Source organism: Notolepis coatsorum, assembly GCF_963971535.1.
Source record: "Notolepis coatsorum genome assembly, chromosome: 11".
NCBI classification, from domain to species: Eukaryota; Metazoa; Chordata; class Actinopteri; order Aulopiformes; family Paralepididae; genus Notolepis; species Notolepis coatsorum.
The window spans coordinates 111,744,099-111,763,910 of record NC_140175.1 but is presented as its reverse complement, the minus strand read 5'-3'; the positions used below and the strand labels follow the sequence as shown (position 1 = coordinate 111,763,910).

At 45.2% G+C, this 19,812-nt stretch overlaps 1 protein-coding gene across 1 annotated transcript in view; it reads left to right on the top strand.

Annotated features, from left to right (window-relative positions):
* The window catches only part of slc20a1b (solute carrier family 20 member 1b), a 47,912-nt gene extending 28,378 nt beyond the window's left edge, over positions 1 to 19,534 (top strand). The window contains exons 6-11 of the mRNA XM_084325245.1: positions 2,081 to 2,197; positions 6,536 to 6,844; positions 7,381 to 7,984; positions 8,761 to 8,946; positions 13,251 to 13,335; positions 17,418 to 19,534. Of these exons, the coding sequence (XP_084181371.1) occupies positions 2,081 to 2,197; positions 6,536 to 6,844; positions 7,381 to 7,984; positions 8,761 to 8,946; positions 13,251 to 13,335; positions 17,418 to 17,579 (1,463 nt within the window). The 3' untranslated portion in view covers positions 17,580 to 19,534. The remainder of the gene's footprint in view (positions 1 to 2,080; positions 2,198 to 6,535; positions 6,845 to 7,380; positions 7,985 to 8,760; positions 8,947 to 13,250; positions 13,336 to 17,417) is intronic.
* The last annotated feature ends 278 nt before the right edge of the window (positions 19,535 to 19,812 follow it).

The window sequence follows — 19,812 nt, the reverse complement described above, 5'->3', positions numbered from 1 at the left end:
GGTGGGGATCGGACGTTGTGGACAGCGACTCCTACAGGTCGGTTGGTGCGCCTGCGCAGCAGAATCAGGAAGCGACGGGGGCGGCGTGTCCCTCCCACGCAGACCCCTGACGCTGAGAGATCGCGCTGTGCAGGTGAAAAGATGCGACGGCTGCTTCCTCGAGTACCGGAGGGGACACGTGATGCAAGGCTTCGTCCACATTGCAGCTAGGGGTGGGAATCACCAGTTTCATCATGATACGATACGATATCGATTCTTTGGACAACGATACGATATTTGCCGATATCACAAAGTCTCTCACGATACAATACGATACGATTAGATTCAGGTGCCTGCAATCGATATGAGATGATATCATATGCCCATTTAACACAATCGGTAACATTTAGATCAACCAAAAAAAGGTAATGAAAATATCATTTGACATTTGTATTTTTGAGCTCTTCCAGACATTTAAAAGAAAATCAATATTGTTTTTAATACAAATAGACCTCCCGTTCACTGTAAAGTGCCACGTTTTGATATATTGAGCTTTAAACTTTAAGCAAAATTTTTTGGAACTCAAAACTCACAACCTAAAACCCCTCCCTACCTCCCTCTCCCAAACCGTTCCTACAACAATTTGTTGATGTTGCATGATCATGTATAGGCCTACATTTATTATGTATTATATTGTTTATGTTTAAATAACATTTAAACATCAAACTCCTCTGACCTCATCTGGTCTTTCCAAAGACGCACGCACACACACACACAGAAAGGGAGAATGCTATGCTGTAACATCTACACACACGGAGCTACTGCTGTTGTTCTTGGGCGGATATGAGACTCGCCACAGGATTTTCAAAATAAGAGTATCGATATGAATCGATCTTATTACATCGCATCGATCCGATTCGATCATTGATAATTACATCGATGTATCGATCTGGATCGATGTATCGTCCCACCCCTAATTGCAGCCGGCTTGTGGGAGGCATGGCCTAACAGGGGAGGGTAGAATTGGATGAAATTGGGATGGGAGAAAAATAGAAAATGGGAGAAAAAGTAGATAGAAAAAATTATAATAATATTTGCCAAACGATAACGTTGCCGTATGTACAATCCGTTTCATTCAAAGGTCGACTCTAATGTTGTCAAATGACGACCTCTTTCGCTGTTTGACTTCATTACAGATTCTACCTTTAAAAAAATGCAAAAGGGACCGTCTTGATAACATTGGCTAACTAGCGAACCGTTGACTAGCCATGTACAATGCTGAGCTAACGTATCAAGTTGACGACCTGAAACGATATGCAGTGAACTGATATGTCCGCAGATTTTAGGTTAACGTGTTGAAATGCAAATATGAACTTTATATAATATATAGTTTAAGTTTCAATGGTCCGAACTGATTTTGCCCCATAACGATATTGGCATCACACCAGAGACTTTTATTTATTATAATTTTGTTATTTATTTTTCTCCTTTTCTATTTTTCTCCCATCCCAATTTCGCCTCGCCAATTCTTCCCTGTCTCGAACGTTGCTAGACTATGCCTCCCACTGGTCGGCTGCAGTGAGGACCAAGCCTTACATCACGAGTCCCCTCCGGTACACGAGGAGGCAGCCGTCGCATCTTTTCACCTGAACAGCGCGATCTCTCAGCGTCGGGGGGGTCTGCATGGGAGGCTCACGCTGCCCCGATACTTCCTGATTCTGCTGTACAGGCGCACCAACCGACCTGTAGGAGTCGCTGTCCACAACGTCTAATCCCCACCCACCGGCTTTCCCACCCTCTAATACTGCCAATTGTATTAGTATGAACGACCGGCCAAGCTGGTAGCAACGTCGAGAGCTGGGCTCGATACCAGCATATTCCTTGCCCACTGCGCCACTCGGCCGCCCTTTATTTTAACTTTCTGTTGCTAAACCCTGCATTCAGAGTTTTATAAAACAGTCAGAAGGGATGCGAGGTGGATGGAGGGTTAGATGTTATGGTTAGGGTTGTGGTTTAGAGGTCAGGGGTCAATGACTTGAAAATGAATAGTAGATGCTCCTTTTTTCAAACTGGCGCTCTCTCTCTCTCCGTGTGTCTGCAGTGCTGGGCGTGATCGTGCCCTGGTGGGTCGTGGTGCTCACCTCGCTGGCCTGCGCGCTGCTCACGGCGCTGGTCGTCTGGTTCATCGTCTGTCCTCGACTCAAGAAGAAGATCCAACGTAAGTAACATTAACTCTCTGTTCTTATATGCAACAATATTAAGTATTAAATACTATAACCTGGATGTATTATAAATACTATAACCTGGATGTATTGGGTATTATAAATACTATAACTGAAAGTATAAAAAAAATACTATAACTTGGACCCAGCCTTAACTGAAGGTATTTTAAATACTGTAACCTAGACTCGATCATAACTGAAGTAGCTGGGAGTAGTTTTCTGGTTTTAGGAGAGTTGTCCACATTCACTGTTGTAGACCAGAGGAACAACACATTATTATTATTATTATTATTATTATTATTAACGATGATAAATTGGATACATGTTGTGACGGCGACGTCTTGATGGAGCTCCAAGCAGATGCAGATGGGCTACTATAAATGTTTTAGTTAAATGTTTATGACTAGTCATATACTATAATATTAGTGTAGCCTAATCTTTATCTGCAACTGTGAATAAAAACCCCATTGGTTTAACAGAATGAATAGACACGCATAAAATTTAACAATTTCTTTCCCCCGAATGTCACCGTTATGAATGAAGCTTTGAACTATTCGGTACAGCCCTACCCCACTCCTTACAAAAGGCTACAGAAACCAAAAAAAACATGTCAGGAGGGCAAAGATATATCTATAAGATATACCTTTATTGATCCCCTTGGGGAAATGCAGGCATCATAGCAGCAGGGCGGAGGCGGAAGTACAGGTAAATGTGATGTGATGGCAATAATTAAAATTAACTCTGAGTATGGGCAAGTAGGCAGTGTAGATGAGTCGAGGTGCAGAAGAGGGTATGTTTGTCCTCAGTTATATTTGCCTTACAATATAGTTACAAGATGTATATATCTAAATATATGCTATGATTGAGTAAGTATACAGTATACACAGGTGTGGTATGCATAAGGTATGTATGCCGCGATATACTTATATATATATATATATATATATATATATATATATTAGTGCTGTCAGGCGATTAAAAAAATGTATCTAATTAATTACAGGATTTGTAATTAATTAATCTAATTAATCGCATAACCATTTTATGCCTGATATTCTATATTCTATAATCATATTTCAAATTGCATGTGTCCAGATGGCAGAATTCAGTACTGTATCTACAAAACCTTCTGTTTAATCATCTTCCATCTATTAATTTGCTTAGATTTTTCAGGTCTGGTCAATTTTATGGAATGAATGAGATACAAAAAAAAAGTATTATAAAAAAAATAAAAAATAAATTTAATTCATTTTGAGTTAATTTTCATAACGCGATAATTTGCTGTGTAATTAATTAATCTAATTAACGCGATAAACTGACAGCCCTAATATATATATATATATATATATATATATATATATATAAAACCAAAGGTGCGTGAGACATTTTTCACGCACAACAAGGTGGTACTCCAAGCCTTTCCTGAAGCTTGGCCGGTCTCTGAACCCGAGAAATGATATGTGCTGTGAGTGTGATGCAACGAGGCAGGTCAATGACTGAGTTCCTGGAATGATCAGAACTGTTGACATTCAGTATCCGATTCTCACTGAAACTACAAACGAATGTCACACTTCCCTGTTGGAACCTTTCTGCACTAGTGTCGACACGATCCTCTAAGATCATCCAGTTAGCTGATAAGCAGGTTTTCTTCAGTCAGGTTATGTAAAAAAAATTAAATAGGGATGCACCGAATATTCGGCCACCGAAAATTATCGGCCGAAAATTGTTAAAAAAGGCACTTTCGGCTTTCGGCCTAAAGGGTTTTAGCACAAAAAATATATCACGAATGTCAAAGAACAGGGTTCGTAACCTACCTAACGTGTTGTTGTGATGACGTAATCAAAACTCTGCTTCAGTCATTACATGCTCTTGAGCTCTTCAGTCCTGCGTTCTGCAGCCTGTGATGACTCCTCTTGGGACTCGGGAGTCTGTTTCTATGTAAACTCCGCGAGCAAAGCGTCCAATAAATGCGTCTTTAACATGCTTTATATCCTCGCCATTAATATATGCCCGTCGCGGTTAAAAACCTTTTTAATTGATGTTAGCTGCTAACTAAGTTAAGCTATACGCTTCCGTTCCTCTTTCTCTCATAAGCTACGTCATCCCCCGCTAAGATTCATGGGAGATGTAGTAAGTACAACAGTCCTTCCATGTAGGCTAGAACGCTGTGAATTATGACAGTAGTTCAAGTTTCTTTATTAGTTGTCATACAAAAATACAGAGTACTTTTATATAAAAATGCTTACTGTAGCCACTACAGTAACATAATTAAGTCTGCTATAAGCTATTCTCCCTCTCGTGTGTGCAGATCTTTATGCAGTTTTAAAGCACCTTGGCTTTGTTCTGAATGCACTTTGTTGTAGTTATCCTACAGAGAAAAGAAAATGCACTTTACTTTAATGCACATTTTGTTGTATGCAAAGAGAAAATGTTTAAATTGTACAATCTTTCAGCAGTCAGTCTGGAATTAATGTATGCATTCAAAAGTGCTGAATAAATGTTTTATGGGCCCATAATAGTGATTATTAATATTATTTAAGTTAAGTTTTGCCATAATCATGTCTTTTGTCATAATCAGCTAGCTGAAAGAAAAAAACTTTATATATATATTAATCATTTTCGGCATTCGGTTTTCGGCCAACGGTTTCCTATTTTCGGTATCTGTTTCGGCCAAGAATTTCCCATTCGGTGCATCCCTAAAAATAAACGCATGTTCCAAATTGTACATGTTGGACCTCCATCCAGTCCCCCCTCCTGTTCCCTTCAATCGTGTCTACTTACTTTCTTTTTTTTATTATACATATTACTACTACTACACTATTTACTTATTTAAATGTTTCTTGCTATATTATGGACATCTATTCTGTTAGTATAGATGCCAATTCAATGATGTGCTCATTGAACAGTGTTGGGCTCAAAGTACAGCCTTGTTTGACTCCTCTTGGCTGACGGTACTCTGTTCTTTCATGACCAATGCTAACATTTGTTTTCTGAATACATTAATAACATCATAGAGAAATAATCCTTTGTGCCAAATTTAATCAAATTCTTTTTTAAAGTCCATAAAGCGGGCAAATATTTAGCCTCTACTTTTGTCCTGGACATGCTTTTTTAATTGGTGTCCTGTTTGTATGTATTGCTGAGTTATTTCCAGAGATCCCAGAATCTGTTTTAATTCACAGCATTTTTTTGTGACATGTGGACTTTTTAGTCTAAGCATTGATTTGTATTTCTTCAGAGCCAGGAGGTCTTGAAGACGAGCCTCCTGGTCTGCTGGGTCTCTATGCTTTTTATTAGACCATTTCCTCAGGTGTTTCCTGGCTGTTGAACGTTTATTTTTCAAACCATATTTTCTCTAGATTTATTAATACTTTGGCTGCTGGTCTTTTTTAGGATTAACTCATTGACTGCCACACTGTTTTTCCATCTTTACTCCCTGGCGCCAGCGTTATTGACCATTCTCACGATGTTTGCGGACCCATTGTATATTCTATAATATTATAGCTATGGAGACAATAGTATGGCTCATTTGACAGGCACTATTTATACTCCAACAGGGACAAAACTGTTTATTTCTACATATCTTCGTTTGTGCGCTATACCATGCAAAAAATCGTCCCATTTCACAATAATCCAGGCTGGTTTTCTAGATCGTGAGATATAGTGTTTTGTGCGCAAATCTGACGCTCCGATCATTACAAAAGCATGTTTTATGATATAGACGTTACCTTTGTCAGAAGGTAGTCTACCTTCGCTCCAAGTGTCTTGGATCAGAACAGGATCAATTATCAATTATATTATTATAGTATTATTGTTATTTATGATTTACCAGAAGTGCTGAGTCCAACATAGTCTGGTGGAAACGCACCTTATCATCCATATAATCCGCTTAGTTTTTTTATTCATAATATCCAATAGTTCGCTCTAGGCGATCGCCATTGTTGAGCGTTAGACGGCTGTAGTTTGCTCGCTGCTCGCTCCCTGGTGCTTTGGTTGCTCTCACTGAACTGGCCCATAAGGTAAGCGATACTGCCACCTGTCGGGATTCAATCTGCATTGCAGGTCCCAGGCACACTCTCAAAAGCGAGTGTTTAGAATAAGAAAAAAGGAACAAAAAACGAGATGTCGTTATTGGCATTCAATAACTTAATATATTTGCAATTTTTGGCACCTTGCATGGTTCGCTGTCGTGTGAGTGAATGTGAGGAACAAATTGTAAAGCGCTTTGGATAAAAGCGCTATATGAATGCACCATTTACCATTTTTAACACTGCTACCCAGCACAGAGCAATAAACTAAATAATAATGACTAAATAAAACTCTCTCTCCTCTAGGAAACGCCAAGTCATCCAGTCCAAGCGAGAGTCCTCTGATGGATAAGAGGGAGCTGAGGGAGGCTCACTGCCCGGTGCTGAAGCCGGTTCCAGAGGAGGGCTCCCCCCCGGCCCCCCCGGCGGAGCAGCCCCAGCCCCCGGAGGAGCGCCGCGTGGCGTTCGACATCGGGGACTCTGAGGAAGCTGACGACAACAACGGGGAATGCAGGGCAGCCTTCGCCCTGGGAGACTCCGAGGACGGCGAGAGCAAGGAGCGCAGGGTGGCCTTCGCCCTGGGAGACACCGAGGACGCAGACGCTGCTAACGGAGGTTAGCCTGGCCAGGAATATAAGATATTATATAAACTCACAAAATTGCTATTCAATAGTCCCTGGAAACTATTGGACTACTATTCGAAGATCGCCCACCCCACGCTAACATTTAGTTTTTACTTAGCCGTTGATGGCGAACGTGACGAGCGAGCGAGCTAGCTGGCTGTTGTCATTGCTAACCACTAGCGTTGGATATTTGGGAGTCGGACCAGACGGTGCTTGTGTGAGCTTTAGTGAAACGACGTGTAACATCGCCGGTCTTTCTTTTCTTGAATGTACTGTAGCGATGGAACCTCTGTTATTTGTTATGCTACCATGCTAGCTAGCGAGCTGTACCCAGCATGCCGTTCAGTGGTGTAACGGCTAATGGGGTCCCTCTAAATACACCACACAAGATAAATATATATATATTTTTTTTCTATTTAGAATTTTTTTTGTCGACTATTTGAAAATCAATGCCCATCCCTAATATTCTATTATCACCATATTCTACTATATTATCACCATATAACCTTGTATTCCTTCCCCCTGAAGTCTCTAAACAGGTCCAGGCTAACAACCAGACGAACGCCCAGAACGGCCACCAGCAGCACCAGTTCTCCAGCCGGCAGGCCCACGTCCCCTCCAACGGCTACAGCCAGTACCACACGGTGCACAAGGACTCGGGCCTCTACAAGGACCTGCTGCACAAGCTGCACCTGGCCAAGGTGGGCGACTGCATGGGCGAGGGCGGCACGCGGCCCATCCGCCGCAACAACAGCTACACCTCCTACACCATGGCCATCATCGGCATGCACGGCGAGTTCCGGCACCGCGAGGGCGAGTTCCGCTCCGGGGACGACTCGGGGGACAGGGTCGGGGCCGGGGGGGCCGGCGGCGGCCAGGACAAGGACAAGAAGCGCGTCCGCATGGACAGCTACACCAGCTACTGCAACGCCGTGGCGGAGCACGGGGCGCCCGAGGGCCCCGGCGAGGCGCTGGGCGAGGGCCAGGTGGCCCTGGAGGTGGGCGAGGAGAACTCCTCCCTGGAGGACGAGCGCCTGGAGGCGGACCGGCCCGAGGTGTCGCAGCTCTTCCGCTTCCTCCAGATCCTCACCGCTTGCTTTGGCTCCTTCGCTCACGGGGGAAACGACGTCAGGTGAAGACCCGTCGCAGCCGAGCGGCTTCACCGTCTGTCGTGTGGCAGTGAAAGGGTTAACCCTTTGTCGTGTGGCAGTGAAAGGGTTAACCTTCTGTATTGTCTCAGTGAAAGGGTTAACCTTCTGTATTGTCTCAGTGAAAGGGTTAACCTTCTGTATTGTCGCAGTGAAAGGGTTAACCATTTGGTAGTGAAAGGGTTAACCTTCTGTATTGTTGCAGTGAAAGGGTTAACCTTCTGTTTTGTCGCATTGAAAGTGTTAACCTTCTGTATTGTCGCAGTGAAAGGGTTAACCATTTGGTAGTGTGGTAGTGAAAGGGTTAACCTTCTGTATTGTCTCAGTGAAAGGGTTAACCTTCTGTATTGTCGCAGTGAAAGGGTTAACCATTTGGTAGTGTGGTAGTGAAAGGGTTAACCTTCTGTATTGTCGCAGTGAAAGGGTTAACCTTCTGTTTTGTCGCATTGAAAGGGTTAACCATTTGGTAGTGTGGTAGTGAAAGGGTTAACCTTCTGTATTGTCACAATGAAAGGCTTAACCTTCTGTATGTCGTAGTGAAAGGGTTAACCATGTGGTAGTGAAAGGGTTAACCTTCTGTATTGTCACAATGAAAGGCTTAACCTTCTGTATGTCGCAGTGAAAGGGTTAACCTTCTGTATTGTCGCAGTGAAAGGGTTAACCATGTGGTAGTGAAAGGGTTGACGGTAGAACGACTACAGACGCTAAAACCCGGAGTTCAGTCCTGTTGAAATAAACCACACCCTCTTTGTCTCTGCAGTAACGCCATCGGCCCCCTGGTGGCGCTGTGGTTGGTCTACAACAGCGGCTCTGTGAATTCCACCGAGCCCACGCCCGTCTGGCTGCTGCTGTATGGAGGTGTTGGCATCTGTGCCGGGCTGTGGGTCTGGGGCCGCCGGGTCATCCAGACCATGGGCAAAGATCTGACGCCCATCACCCCCTCCAGGTAACCCTGCCCCAGTCTGAAGAAACCCTTTACCCCCCCCCCCCATCACCCCCTCCAGGTAACCCTGCCCCAGTCTGAAGAAACCCTTTACCCCCCCCCCATCACCCCCTCCAGGTAACCCTGCCCCAGTCTGAAGAAACCCTTTACCCCCCCCCCATCACCCCCTCCAGGTAACCCTGCCCCAGTCTGAAGAAACCCTTTACCCCCCCCCCCCCATCACCCCCTCCAGGTAACCCTGCCCCAGTCTGAAGAAACCCTTTACCCCCCCCCCATCACCCCCTCCAGGTAACCCTGCCCCAGTCTGAAGAAACCCTTTACCCCCCCCCCATCACCCCCTCCAGGTAACCCTGCCCCAGTCTGAAGAAACCCTTTACCCCCCCCCCCATCACCCCCTCCAGGTAACCCTGCCCCAGTCTGAAGAAACCCTTTACCCCCCCCCCCCATCACCCCCTCCAGGTAACCCTGCCCCAGTCTGAAGAAACCCTTTACCCCCCCCCCATCACCCCCTCCAGGTAACCCTGCCCCAGTCTGAAGAAACCCTTTACCCCCCCCCCCCATCACCCCCTCCAGGTAACCCTGCCCCAGTCTGAAGAAACCCTTTACCCCCCCCCCATCACCCCCTCCAGGTAACCCTGCCCCAGTCTGAAGAAACCCTTTACCCCCCCCCCCCAACAATTTGTATGGAATTACTCCTTTCTTTTTTTTATCCACTTTTTTCTCCTGTTCTGTTTTTTTTCTCCCATCCCAATTTAGTCGTTATGCCAATTCCCCCCTCCCCTTCCTGGTCGTTGCTTGCATGTGCCCCCCACTGGTCGGTCTAGGGAGGGTTGATGGATAGATCACATAGGCTGCCGCCATAATCAACCCTGTTAAATAAACCCTTCTAAGAAGCTTCCTTTTGGAAAACCTCCTGTCTGACCCCGCCCAGTTTAACCTCCTGTCTGACCCCGCCCACCTCCTGTCTGACCCCGCCCAGTTTAACCTCCTGTCTGACCCCGCCCAGTTTAACCTCCTGTCTGACCCCGCCCACCTCCTGTCTGACCCCGCCCAGTTTAACCTCCTGTCTGACCCCGCCCAGTTTAACCTCCTGTCTGACCCCGCCCAGTTTAACCTCCTGTCTGACCCCGCCCACCTCCTGTCTGGCCCCGCCCAGTTTAACCTCCTGTCTGACCCCGCCCAGTTTAACCTCCTGTCTGACCCCGCCCAGTTTAACCTCCTGTCTGACCCCGCCCACCTCCTGTCTGGCCCCGCCCAGTCTAACCTCCTGTCTGCGTCTATTTTTTTACCAACGGATTTCCAGTTCTGCGATCTGATTGGCCACTGATGTTTCTGGTGCGATCTGATTGGCCACTGATGTTTCTGGTCATGTGACATGTGCGCCCAATCGCGTGACGCCTGTGTCTTTGCCCATTTCCGCCTCGAACAGCCTGCAACCTACCTAACGCCTAGTTTATCACTGGTTAAGCTTAAGCACTCTTTCAAAGTTGTTTAAAGTGGAAATGAAGCAGTGCGATAAATACATATTCATAGCATCACATTAGTATTTAGATAAGCCACAGAAGAAGTCACGTTATAAAAATAAGCAGTTTCTAAGAAAAAACGATTTGTTGTGTACATTTCTGAAGCATTTAGCATTATGGGCGCGGCCATTTTGTTGCTGACGTCATACCGTGGCTTGGGTGTATACACTCTGGTTAGCTGCCTATATTGAATGGGTCAGTCAGCAAATAAAATGTTGCCTACAAAACAACGGGACCGCGGTGGTTCTGTTTGTATTGCTCCTGGCTGTTCAAACTAATTTTACCATGTGAGAGAGAGGAAAGTTGGTTAATTTCCACAAACTACCAGTGAAAAAAACAGTGTTGTTGACATGTTGGCTCGGGCTGCCTGCACTCAGGCGGCGCGACCAGCCTGTTGGACAGGGAAGGAGGATCTGCAGAGAACACTTCATTGCCTCGGATTATGTTGTTGGGGTGGGATGTTTGTCCAGAAGACCACTAATCAGCTGAAGCCGGACGCGGTTCCCTCGGTCTTCGACAGACAGACCGGCGTTAGCTCTCGGGGCCCGGCGTTAGCTCTCGCTAGCTAGCGTTAGCAACCGGAGCGTCGCGGAGCATTGTGTAGCCAGCAGGCCAGCAGGCTGAATGCTCCGCGACGCTGGTTGAAGTGGGTCTAGGTAGCCAGCAGGCTGAATGCTCCGCGACGCTGGTTGAAGTGGGTCTAGGTAGCCAGCAGGCTGAATGCTCCGCGACGCTGGTTGAAGTGGGTCTAGGTAGCCAGCAGGCTGAATGCTCCGCGACGCTCCGGTTGCTAACGCTAGCTAGCGAGAGCTAACGCCGGGCCCCGGCTGGTGCCAACTAGCTAGCGATCGCTCCCGAGAGCTAACGCCGGTCTGTCTGTCGAAGACCGAGGGAACCGCGTCCGGCTTCAGCTGATTAGTGGTCTTCTGGACAAACATCCCACCCCAACAACATAATCCGAGGCAATGAAGTGTTCGCTGCAGATCCTCCTTCCCTGTCCAACAGGCTGGTCGCGCCGTCTGGGTGCAGGCAGCCCGAGCCAACATGTCAACAACACTGTTTTTTTCACTGGTAGTTTGTGGAAATTAACCAACTTTCCTCTCTCTCACATGGTAAAATTAGTTTGAACAGCCAGGAGCAATACAAACGGAACCACCGCGGTCCCGTTGTTTTGTAGGCAACATTTTATTTGCTGACCGACCCATTCAATATAGGCAGCTAACCAGAGTGTATACACCCAAGCCACGGTATGACGTCAGCCATGACGTCAGCAACAAAATGGCGGCGCCCATGTTGAAAACAGGGATATTATATTATATTTTTCAGACAAATAAGATAGATTTCACATTTGATTATAGAACCCTGTCTTACACAAGGTACACAACAAACAAACTAGGATCACATTGCTCACTGCTTCATCTCCACTTTAAGGTTAGAGTTTGTCTTAGAGCAGGGCGATAGAACACCAGCCCTGATTCCAAACTCTAACCTTAAACAACTTTGAAAGAGTCGCCTAAGCTTAACCAGTGATAAACTAGGCGTTAGGTAGGTTGCAGGCTGTTCGAGGCGAAATGGGCAAAGACACAGGCGTCACGCGATTGGGCGCACATGTCACATGACCAGAAACATCAGTGGCCAATCAGATCGCAGAACTGGAAATCCGTTGGTAAAAGTATTGACACCTCATGTCTGGCCCCGCCCACCTCATGTCTGGCCCCGCCCGCGTGTACCACTTCCGCAACGGATTTGATTTCCGGGGTTGCCCTGATTGGCCGCGTGACACGCCGCGGCCCCGCCCCGCGGCAGCCCCAGACGCGGCAACGCCAGGGCTGCTGTGTTTCACTGCCGCTTTCGCACTTCAACGCCGCAGCAAGTGCAGAGCTTAATCACTTTTCCCACTGCGTTACCAGTGGTGCGACGCTGGAGTTCACTTCGCCTTGCTGAATTAAAGAATGAATAAGTTAAACGTGTCAATTCAGCAGTCAAAGTGTACTGTATAAATCTAACTTCATTAGACAGCCGACGTACGGCTCTCTTGTCCATTAATGGATATATAATGAATATTTTATTTATCTGCCACCGTGGTGTAATGGTTAGTCCTGATACCTCTCATGCGGATGACCCGCGTTCGAATCCCCACTTTTTCTAAAAAAAATTGCCATGTAAATGCTTCAATCTGGTGCACTTTGAGAGCTATATAAAGAATGACGCCTGAGGGCCTTTATATAGCTCTCAAAGTGCACCAGATTGAAGCATTTACATGGCAAAAAAAATAAAAAATTCGAAAAAGTGGGGATTCGAACGCGGGTCGTCCGCGTGAGAGGTATCAGGACTAACCATTACACCACGGTGGCAGATAAATAAAATATTCATTATATATCCATTAATGGACAAGAGAGCCGTACGTCGGCTGTCTAATGAAGTTAGATTTATACAGTACACTTTGACTGCTGAATTGACACGTTTAACTTATTCATTCTTTAATTCAGCAAGGCGAAGTGAACTCCAGCGTCGCACCACTGGTAACGCAGTGGGAAAAGTGATTAAGCTCTGCACTTGCTGCGGCGTTGAAGTGCGAAAGCGGCAGTGAAACACAGCAGCCCTGGCGTTGCCGCGTCTGGGGCTGCCGCGGGGCGGGGCCGACACGCCTCAGGGCAACCCCGGAAATCAAATACGTTGCGGAAGTGGTACACGCGGCCCACCCAGACTAACCTCCTGTCTGGCCCCGCCCACCTCCTGTCTGGCCCCGCCCAGACTAACCTCCTGTCTGTCTGTTCTCTTCAGTGGCTTCTGTATTGAACTGGCGTCAGCCGTCACTGTGGTGGTCGCCTCCAACATCGGTCTGCCTGTCTCCACCACACACTGCAAGGTATGTGTCGACACGACCTCTAACTGTCTCCACCACACACTGCAAGGTATGTGTCGACACGACCTTTAACTGTCTCCACCACACACTGCAAGGTATGTGTCGACACGACCTCTAACTGTCTCCACCACACACTGCAAGGTATGTGTCGACACGACCTCTAACTGTCTCCACCACACTGCAAGGTATGTGTCGACACGACCTCTAACTGTCTCCACCACACACTGCAAGGTATGTGTCGACACGACCTCTAACTGTCTCCACCACACTGCAAGGTATGTGTCGACACGACCTCTAACTGTCTCCACCACACACTGCAAGGTATGTGTCGACACGACCTCTAACTGTCTCCACCACACACTGCAAGGTATGTGTCGACACGACCTCTAACTGTCTCCACCACACACTGCAAGGTATGTGTCGACACGACCTCTAACTGTCTCCACCACACACTGCAAGGTATGTGTCGACACGACCTCTAACTGTCTCCACCACACACTGCAAGGTATGTGTCGACACGACCTCTAACTGTCTCCACCACACACTGCAAGGTATGTGTCGACACGACCTCTAAACGTGTTCGTTGATTGCTGCAATGGTAGGACAAAGGTAGAAGATGACACACAGGTGGATCTGATTGAGACTGAGTCAGAATATGACAAAGGGTGAGTTTATTCTAAAGGCCTCTGCATGCTACAGCAACTGCAACACAACATCAGCACGACTTCAACGCAACATGTTGCAGAGGGGGTTGTAGAGTGTGTTGTGAGGATGTTGCGTACCTCTCCCCAAAATCGAATCTGAACAACCTTGCGTTGATGTTGCGTAGCAGTGATTGGTTGGTTAGCGAATGGGGGCGGGGCTGTCATAGAATAATATTGGTCCCGCAGGGCGGAATACCATCCTCGAGTTAATGTAATTTATACAAATGGAAGTATTTATTTCGCCGTAACGAATCATTAAAAATATATACCGTTAACTGGAATATGTTAGTTTCTTACACATATGTTGGATTATGTAATTAGTTTGTCATGACAAACTAATAAAAATCGCTAATTAACCGGTGGGTATCCTATAGCCCTAGTTATGTACATTTCAACAAAGTGGAGCCGCAGGGGACTTCCATAGCATACGCCTTCAAATCCTCTTACCTTGACGATTAAAAGCCTCCACAATTTAGTAAACAGTGTTCCCATGGCTGGTGTTGATATTTTACGATGCTAGCTTGTAATAATTTGTTGTAGCCAGCCAGCTAGCGTTAATGCTATTCAATGCTATCATACCCAACTAACGTTAATGCCATTCAGAATTTATTAACATAGCTACAACAACACACAGTAACGTTAATATAATTACATGCATCATTGTTTACAATGAACGGTGGGGCTAATCGAAAGGACTGGACACGGACAAGTTAAACGGCAATCAATTAATTTAATATAACAGGTAGTTCAAGCTGCATTTTCGTGCCTACAACCACACCACAGCCACAGGGATATATCCGGCTTTGACGAGCTCTCTCTCCTGCCGATTAAATTCAGCAGCTCTTCCTCGACCTCGAGTGCCTGTAGTTGCCTGCATTTGCACAAAGGCGTCCATCCCTGCTGCTAGCTAACGTTAAAACTAACCTAAAGTTAGTTGTTCACCAACGATCTACAGACTCCAACAAACACAGAAGTTACACAAGCAGAATACATCACAAATACTTCCGGTCGGGGGATTTCAAAATAAAAGCGACGTCTAAAAGCACCGTAAATACGTTTATTTTGTACATTATCTAACGTTAACACGAACCTAAACTAATCTAAAGTTAGTTTAGGTTCGTGTTAACGTTAGATAATGTACGGTGCTTTTAGACGTCGCTCTTTTATTTTGAAACCCCCCGACCGGAAGTAAAAATTATGCTTCTTTTTCTGCTTATCAATGGGTTGGTTGAGAAGGGAAGTTTCATCTATCTAGGGAACCTAGCTACATCCCGGGTACAATGTTGCAGAAGCATAAAGGCAGAGTGTCTGCAACACTGTTGCGTTGTCGATGTTGTGTTGCAGTAGCATGCAGAGGCCTTAAGTCACGCGAGTAAAGGATTCCCCCGCGAGTGGTGTCTCACGCAGGAGGTCCACAGATGGAGCGCAGTGCAGATGGAATAATGAGCAGTGACAGACGGCATATTTTATACAGGTAAACTCCTCCCATGAAGTAGTTTCACTTTTCATACGTACTGACCTCCGATTGATTAATATAATGGTGATGTTGGTTCACGCCCATGGGTTGCGTCCGATGAGTTCAACCTCACCCAGTCAAAACGTCCCTGAGATCCAGTCCCATCTGGTTTTAATAATGAGATACATTTTAAGAATGTTCTCATGCGTTTGAGAGCCTTGAGGAACAATGGTTCACTATGCGGCTTGAGATGGGAGCGCAGGTGTTCTGAACAATCTCAGATAAGGCGTTTCCCAGTAAATTTCCAATGGGTGAGATTCATCCATAGACGCTCTTAAGGAACAATGAATCTTTATAAGGCCGAATTAAATTCATTAATTTACTGTCGAATACCTTCAGTGTACAATAGTTAAAATTCAACTTCCCAGTGAAGTCCAGCCAGCCCCCCCCCCCCCCCCCCCCCAGACAATTGGATCTTCACAAAAGTAACTGTAAAAGAAATCGGCCCAGACTTTTTGAAAGCATTTTGTCACATTTATCGTATAGAGTTGCTATAACATAACTGACTAACATAATTTTCACGAGTTTCACAAATATTTACATGGAAATAACCAGGTGCACATATATACCCTACACTCATATATTATATTCCCTACACTCTCATATATTCCCTACACATATATTCCCTACACTCTCATATATTCCCTACACATATTCCCTACTCTCATATATTCCCTACACATATTCCCTACACTCATATATTCCCTACACACATATTCCCTACACACATATTCCATACCTGAATCATATATTCCCTACACACATATTACCTACCTGAATCATATATTCCCTACACACATATTCCCTACACACATATTCCCTACCTGAATCATATATTCCCTACACACATATTACCTACCTGAATCACATATTCCCTACACTCTCATATATTCCCTACACATATATTCCCTACCTGAATCACATATTCCCTACACTCTCATATATTCCCTACACATATATTCCCTACCTGAATCATATATTCCCTACACTCTCATATATTCCCTACACACATATTACCTACCTGAATCATATATTCCCTACCTGAATCACATATTCCCTACACTCTCATATATTCCCTACACAGATATTCCCTACCTGAATCATATATTCCCTACACTCTCATATATTCCCTACACATATCTACCTGAATCATATATTCCCTACCTGAATCATATATTCCCTACCTGAATCACATATTCCCTACACATATATTCCCTACCTGAATCATATATTCCCTACCTCAATCATATATTCCCTACACTCTCATATATTCCCTACACTCTCATATATTCCCTACACTCTCATATATTCCCTACACTCTCATATATTCCCTACACTCTCATATATTCCCTACACTCTCATATATTCCCTACACTCTCATATATTCCCTACACTCTCACATATTCCCTACACACATATTCCATACCTGAATCATATATTCCCTACACACACATATTCCATACCTGAATCATATATTCCCTACACTCTCATATATTCCCTACACATATATTCCCTACACTCTCATATATTCCCTACACACATATTCCCACCTGAATCATATATTCCCTACCTGAATCATATATTCCCTACCTGAATCATATATTCCCTACCTGAATCATATATTCCCTACCTGAATCATATATTCCCCACCTGAATCATATATTCCCACCTGAATTATATATTCCCCACCTGAATCAGAATGCCTGTGATTGACAGCCCCTGGTTTGATAACCACTTCCTGTGGTGGTGTAAGAGGCTGAGGTTATTCAGGTTACTGGGTCATGAGAGTCATTACCTCTAACAGGATAAAGCCATCGGCTGCTTGTCAGCTGCTGGATAACTCCCCTGTGTGTGTGTGTGTTCAGGTTGGCTCGGTCGTGGCGGTGGGCTGGCTGCACTCCCGGAAGGCGGTGGACTGGCGTCTGTTCCGGAACATCTTCATGGCCTGGTTCGTCACCGTGCCCATCTCTGGCCTGATCAGTGCCGCCATCATGGCCCTCTTCAAGTACGTCATCCTTGAGGATTGAGCACCAAGCCACACCCCCACGGGGGGTAGGGGAGAGAATGCGCTTCAGCGCCACAAGAGGAGGCGAGAGAGAGGAGGCGAGACGAGAGGAGACGAGAGGCGGACATATCTGGCTTCACTCCCACGACTTTGGAAGAAGAAACGTTTAAGAGGAATTTGACTGAAATCCAACTTTTAGGTCGTAAATCTGTCAAAAGTATTTTACAGGATTTGTTTTTGTCTGTTTCATAAGTTGTGAGCTCTCACAGGATTGATTGATTTGTATTCAGTACTTAAAATATACATACAATGTGAATATGTACTGCATAGGTACAAGGAAGGAGAATGTACTACAATGACATCATCAAACAGACCGAACCCTGAAAGGGTCATTACATAAAACAGATAAAAACATCCACTTTTGCAGAATTACCTTCTAAAAGTTACATTTGGTGGAATTTTCCTTTTTAAAGAAAAATGGACTTGGATCTGGGCCATGTGGTTGGCGGCTGCATCATCCTCAAGCCAGTATCCTATTGGTTGTTCAAACGTGACCCTATTGGTGGTTTCGTTTGGCCAGATCACCTCCCATGGGAACATTATTTTTGTTGACTTTTTTTCTTCAATGCTCATGATCGTGTAAATAGCCAATCAAACATCATCAACCAAATGAGTTTTGTTTTTCTTCTAATACTCGCTACTTCCATTTTGTACTCTGTAATTATGTAAATATTAACATGTTTTTCATCTTCTTTTACAAGTTAGAAAGTGAACAAGTGCAGTATTAGTCTCCTGAGACACAGCAGGCTCCAGGTGGAGGGTGTTACCTGAGACACAGCAGGCTCCAGGTGGAGGGTGTTACCTGAGACACAGCAGGCTCCAGGTGGAGGGTGTTACCTGAGACACAGCAGGCTCCAGGTGGAGGGTGTTACCTGAGACACAGCAGGCTCCAGGTGGAGGGTGTTACCTGAGACACAGCAGGCTCCAGGTGGAGGGTGTTACCTGAGACACAGCAGGCTCCAGGTGGAGGGTGTTACCTGAGACACAGCAGGTGGAGGGTGGAGGGTGTTACCTGAGACACAGCAGGTGGAGGGTGTGTGAGTGGTTCTTCAACTTTAAATGCCAGTCGGAATGTGTTTGTTGGTTTTTTCTGTTCCTTTTCAGCTGAGAATATTTTGGACCTGGTCCCCTTGACGACCACTAAGTGCAGCTTCAGTTTCCAGACTCTGGGCTCAGCTGGTTGGAACCGGTCATCTCCGGTCTGAACCTCCAACCCACTGGTCTGGTCTGCCCACTAGGTCACGGCTTCGGGCTCAAACTAAAAGCTCCCATTTTAATGTAATGAGTCATCTGTTTAATTACGGCTTCCTTATTCATGAGTTGGGTATTTTTTATATTTCCCGATTTAGTTGCCAAACCCATACTTTAAAAAACGATGCCAAAAGCAATACTTTTCTTCTAGTAAACGCCACGCAAACACACAATCATCAATACAAAATTGTGTTTATTGTACATCTAGTAATTACTTACCAAAAGATGTTCATTTTACACCTAACCAACCAAATGACTCCGGCTGCTCCATAAGAAAGTAGGCAGAGAGCTGACCTCCATCAGATGGTCATGTCTGGTTGGAATATGGACCTTTTTTAAAGGGCCACTTCAACAAAAACGATGCTGATTTATTTTGCACATAATTTCAAACTCATCCAAAAACTAAACGGCTTGTCACATATTTTTGACAATTATTGATTTATAAATGAGACTTTGAATATGGTGTTGTTAATAAATCAGTGTTTTGTGAAGTGACCCTTTAACTCAAATCAGTAGCGGGTGGTTGGAAGAGGCTGAGTGGACCAGTTCTGAATCTGTCGGGTTAATTTACCTGAAGACTTCACTACTTGAACATGAACTGAAACGGAGAATGTGTCTTCTAGCTGAGACCAGACCTTTAGGTTTCCTGTTGTGTCTTCTAGCTGAGACCAGACCTTTAGGTTTCCTGTTGTGTCTTCTAGCTGAGACCAGACCTTTAGGTTTCCTGTTGTGTCTTCTAGCTGAGACCAGACCTTTAGGTTTCCTGTTGTGTCTTCTAGCTGAGACCAGACCTTTAGGTTTCCTGTTGTGTCTTCTAGCTGAGACCAGACCTTTAGGTTTCCTGTTGTGTCTTCTAGCTGAGACCAGACCTTTAGGTTTCCTGTTGTGTCTTCTAGCTGAGACCAGACCTTTAGGTTTCCTGTTGTGTCTTCTAGCTGAGACCA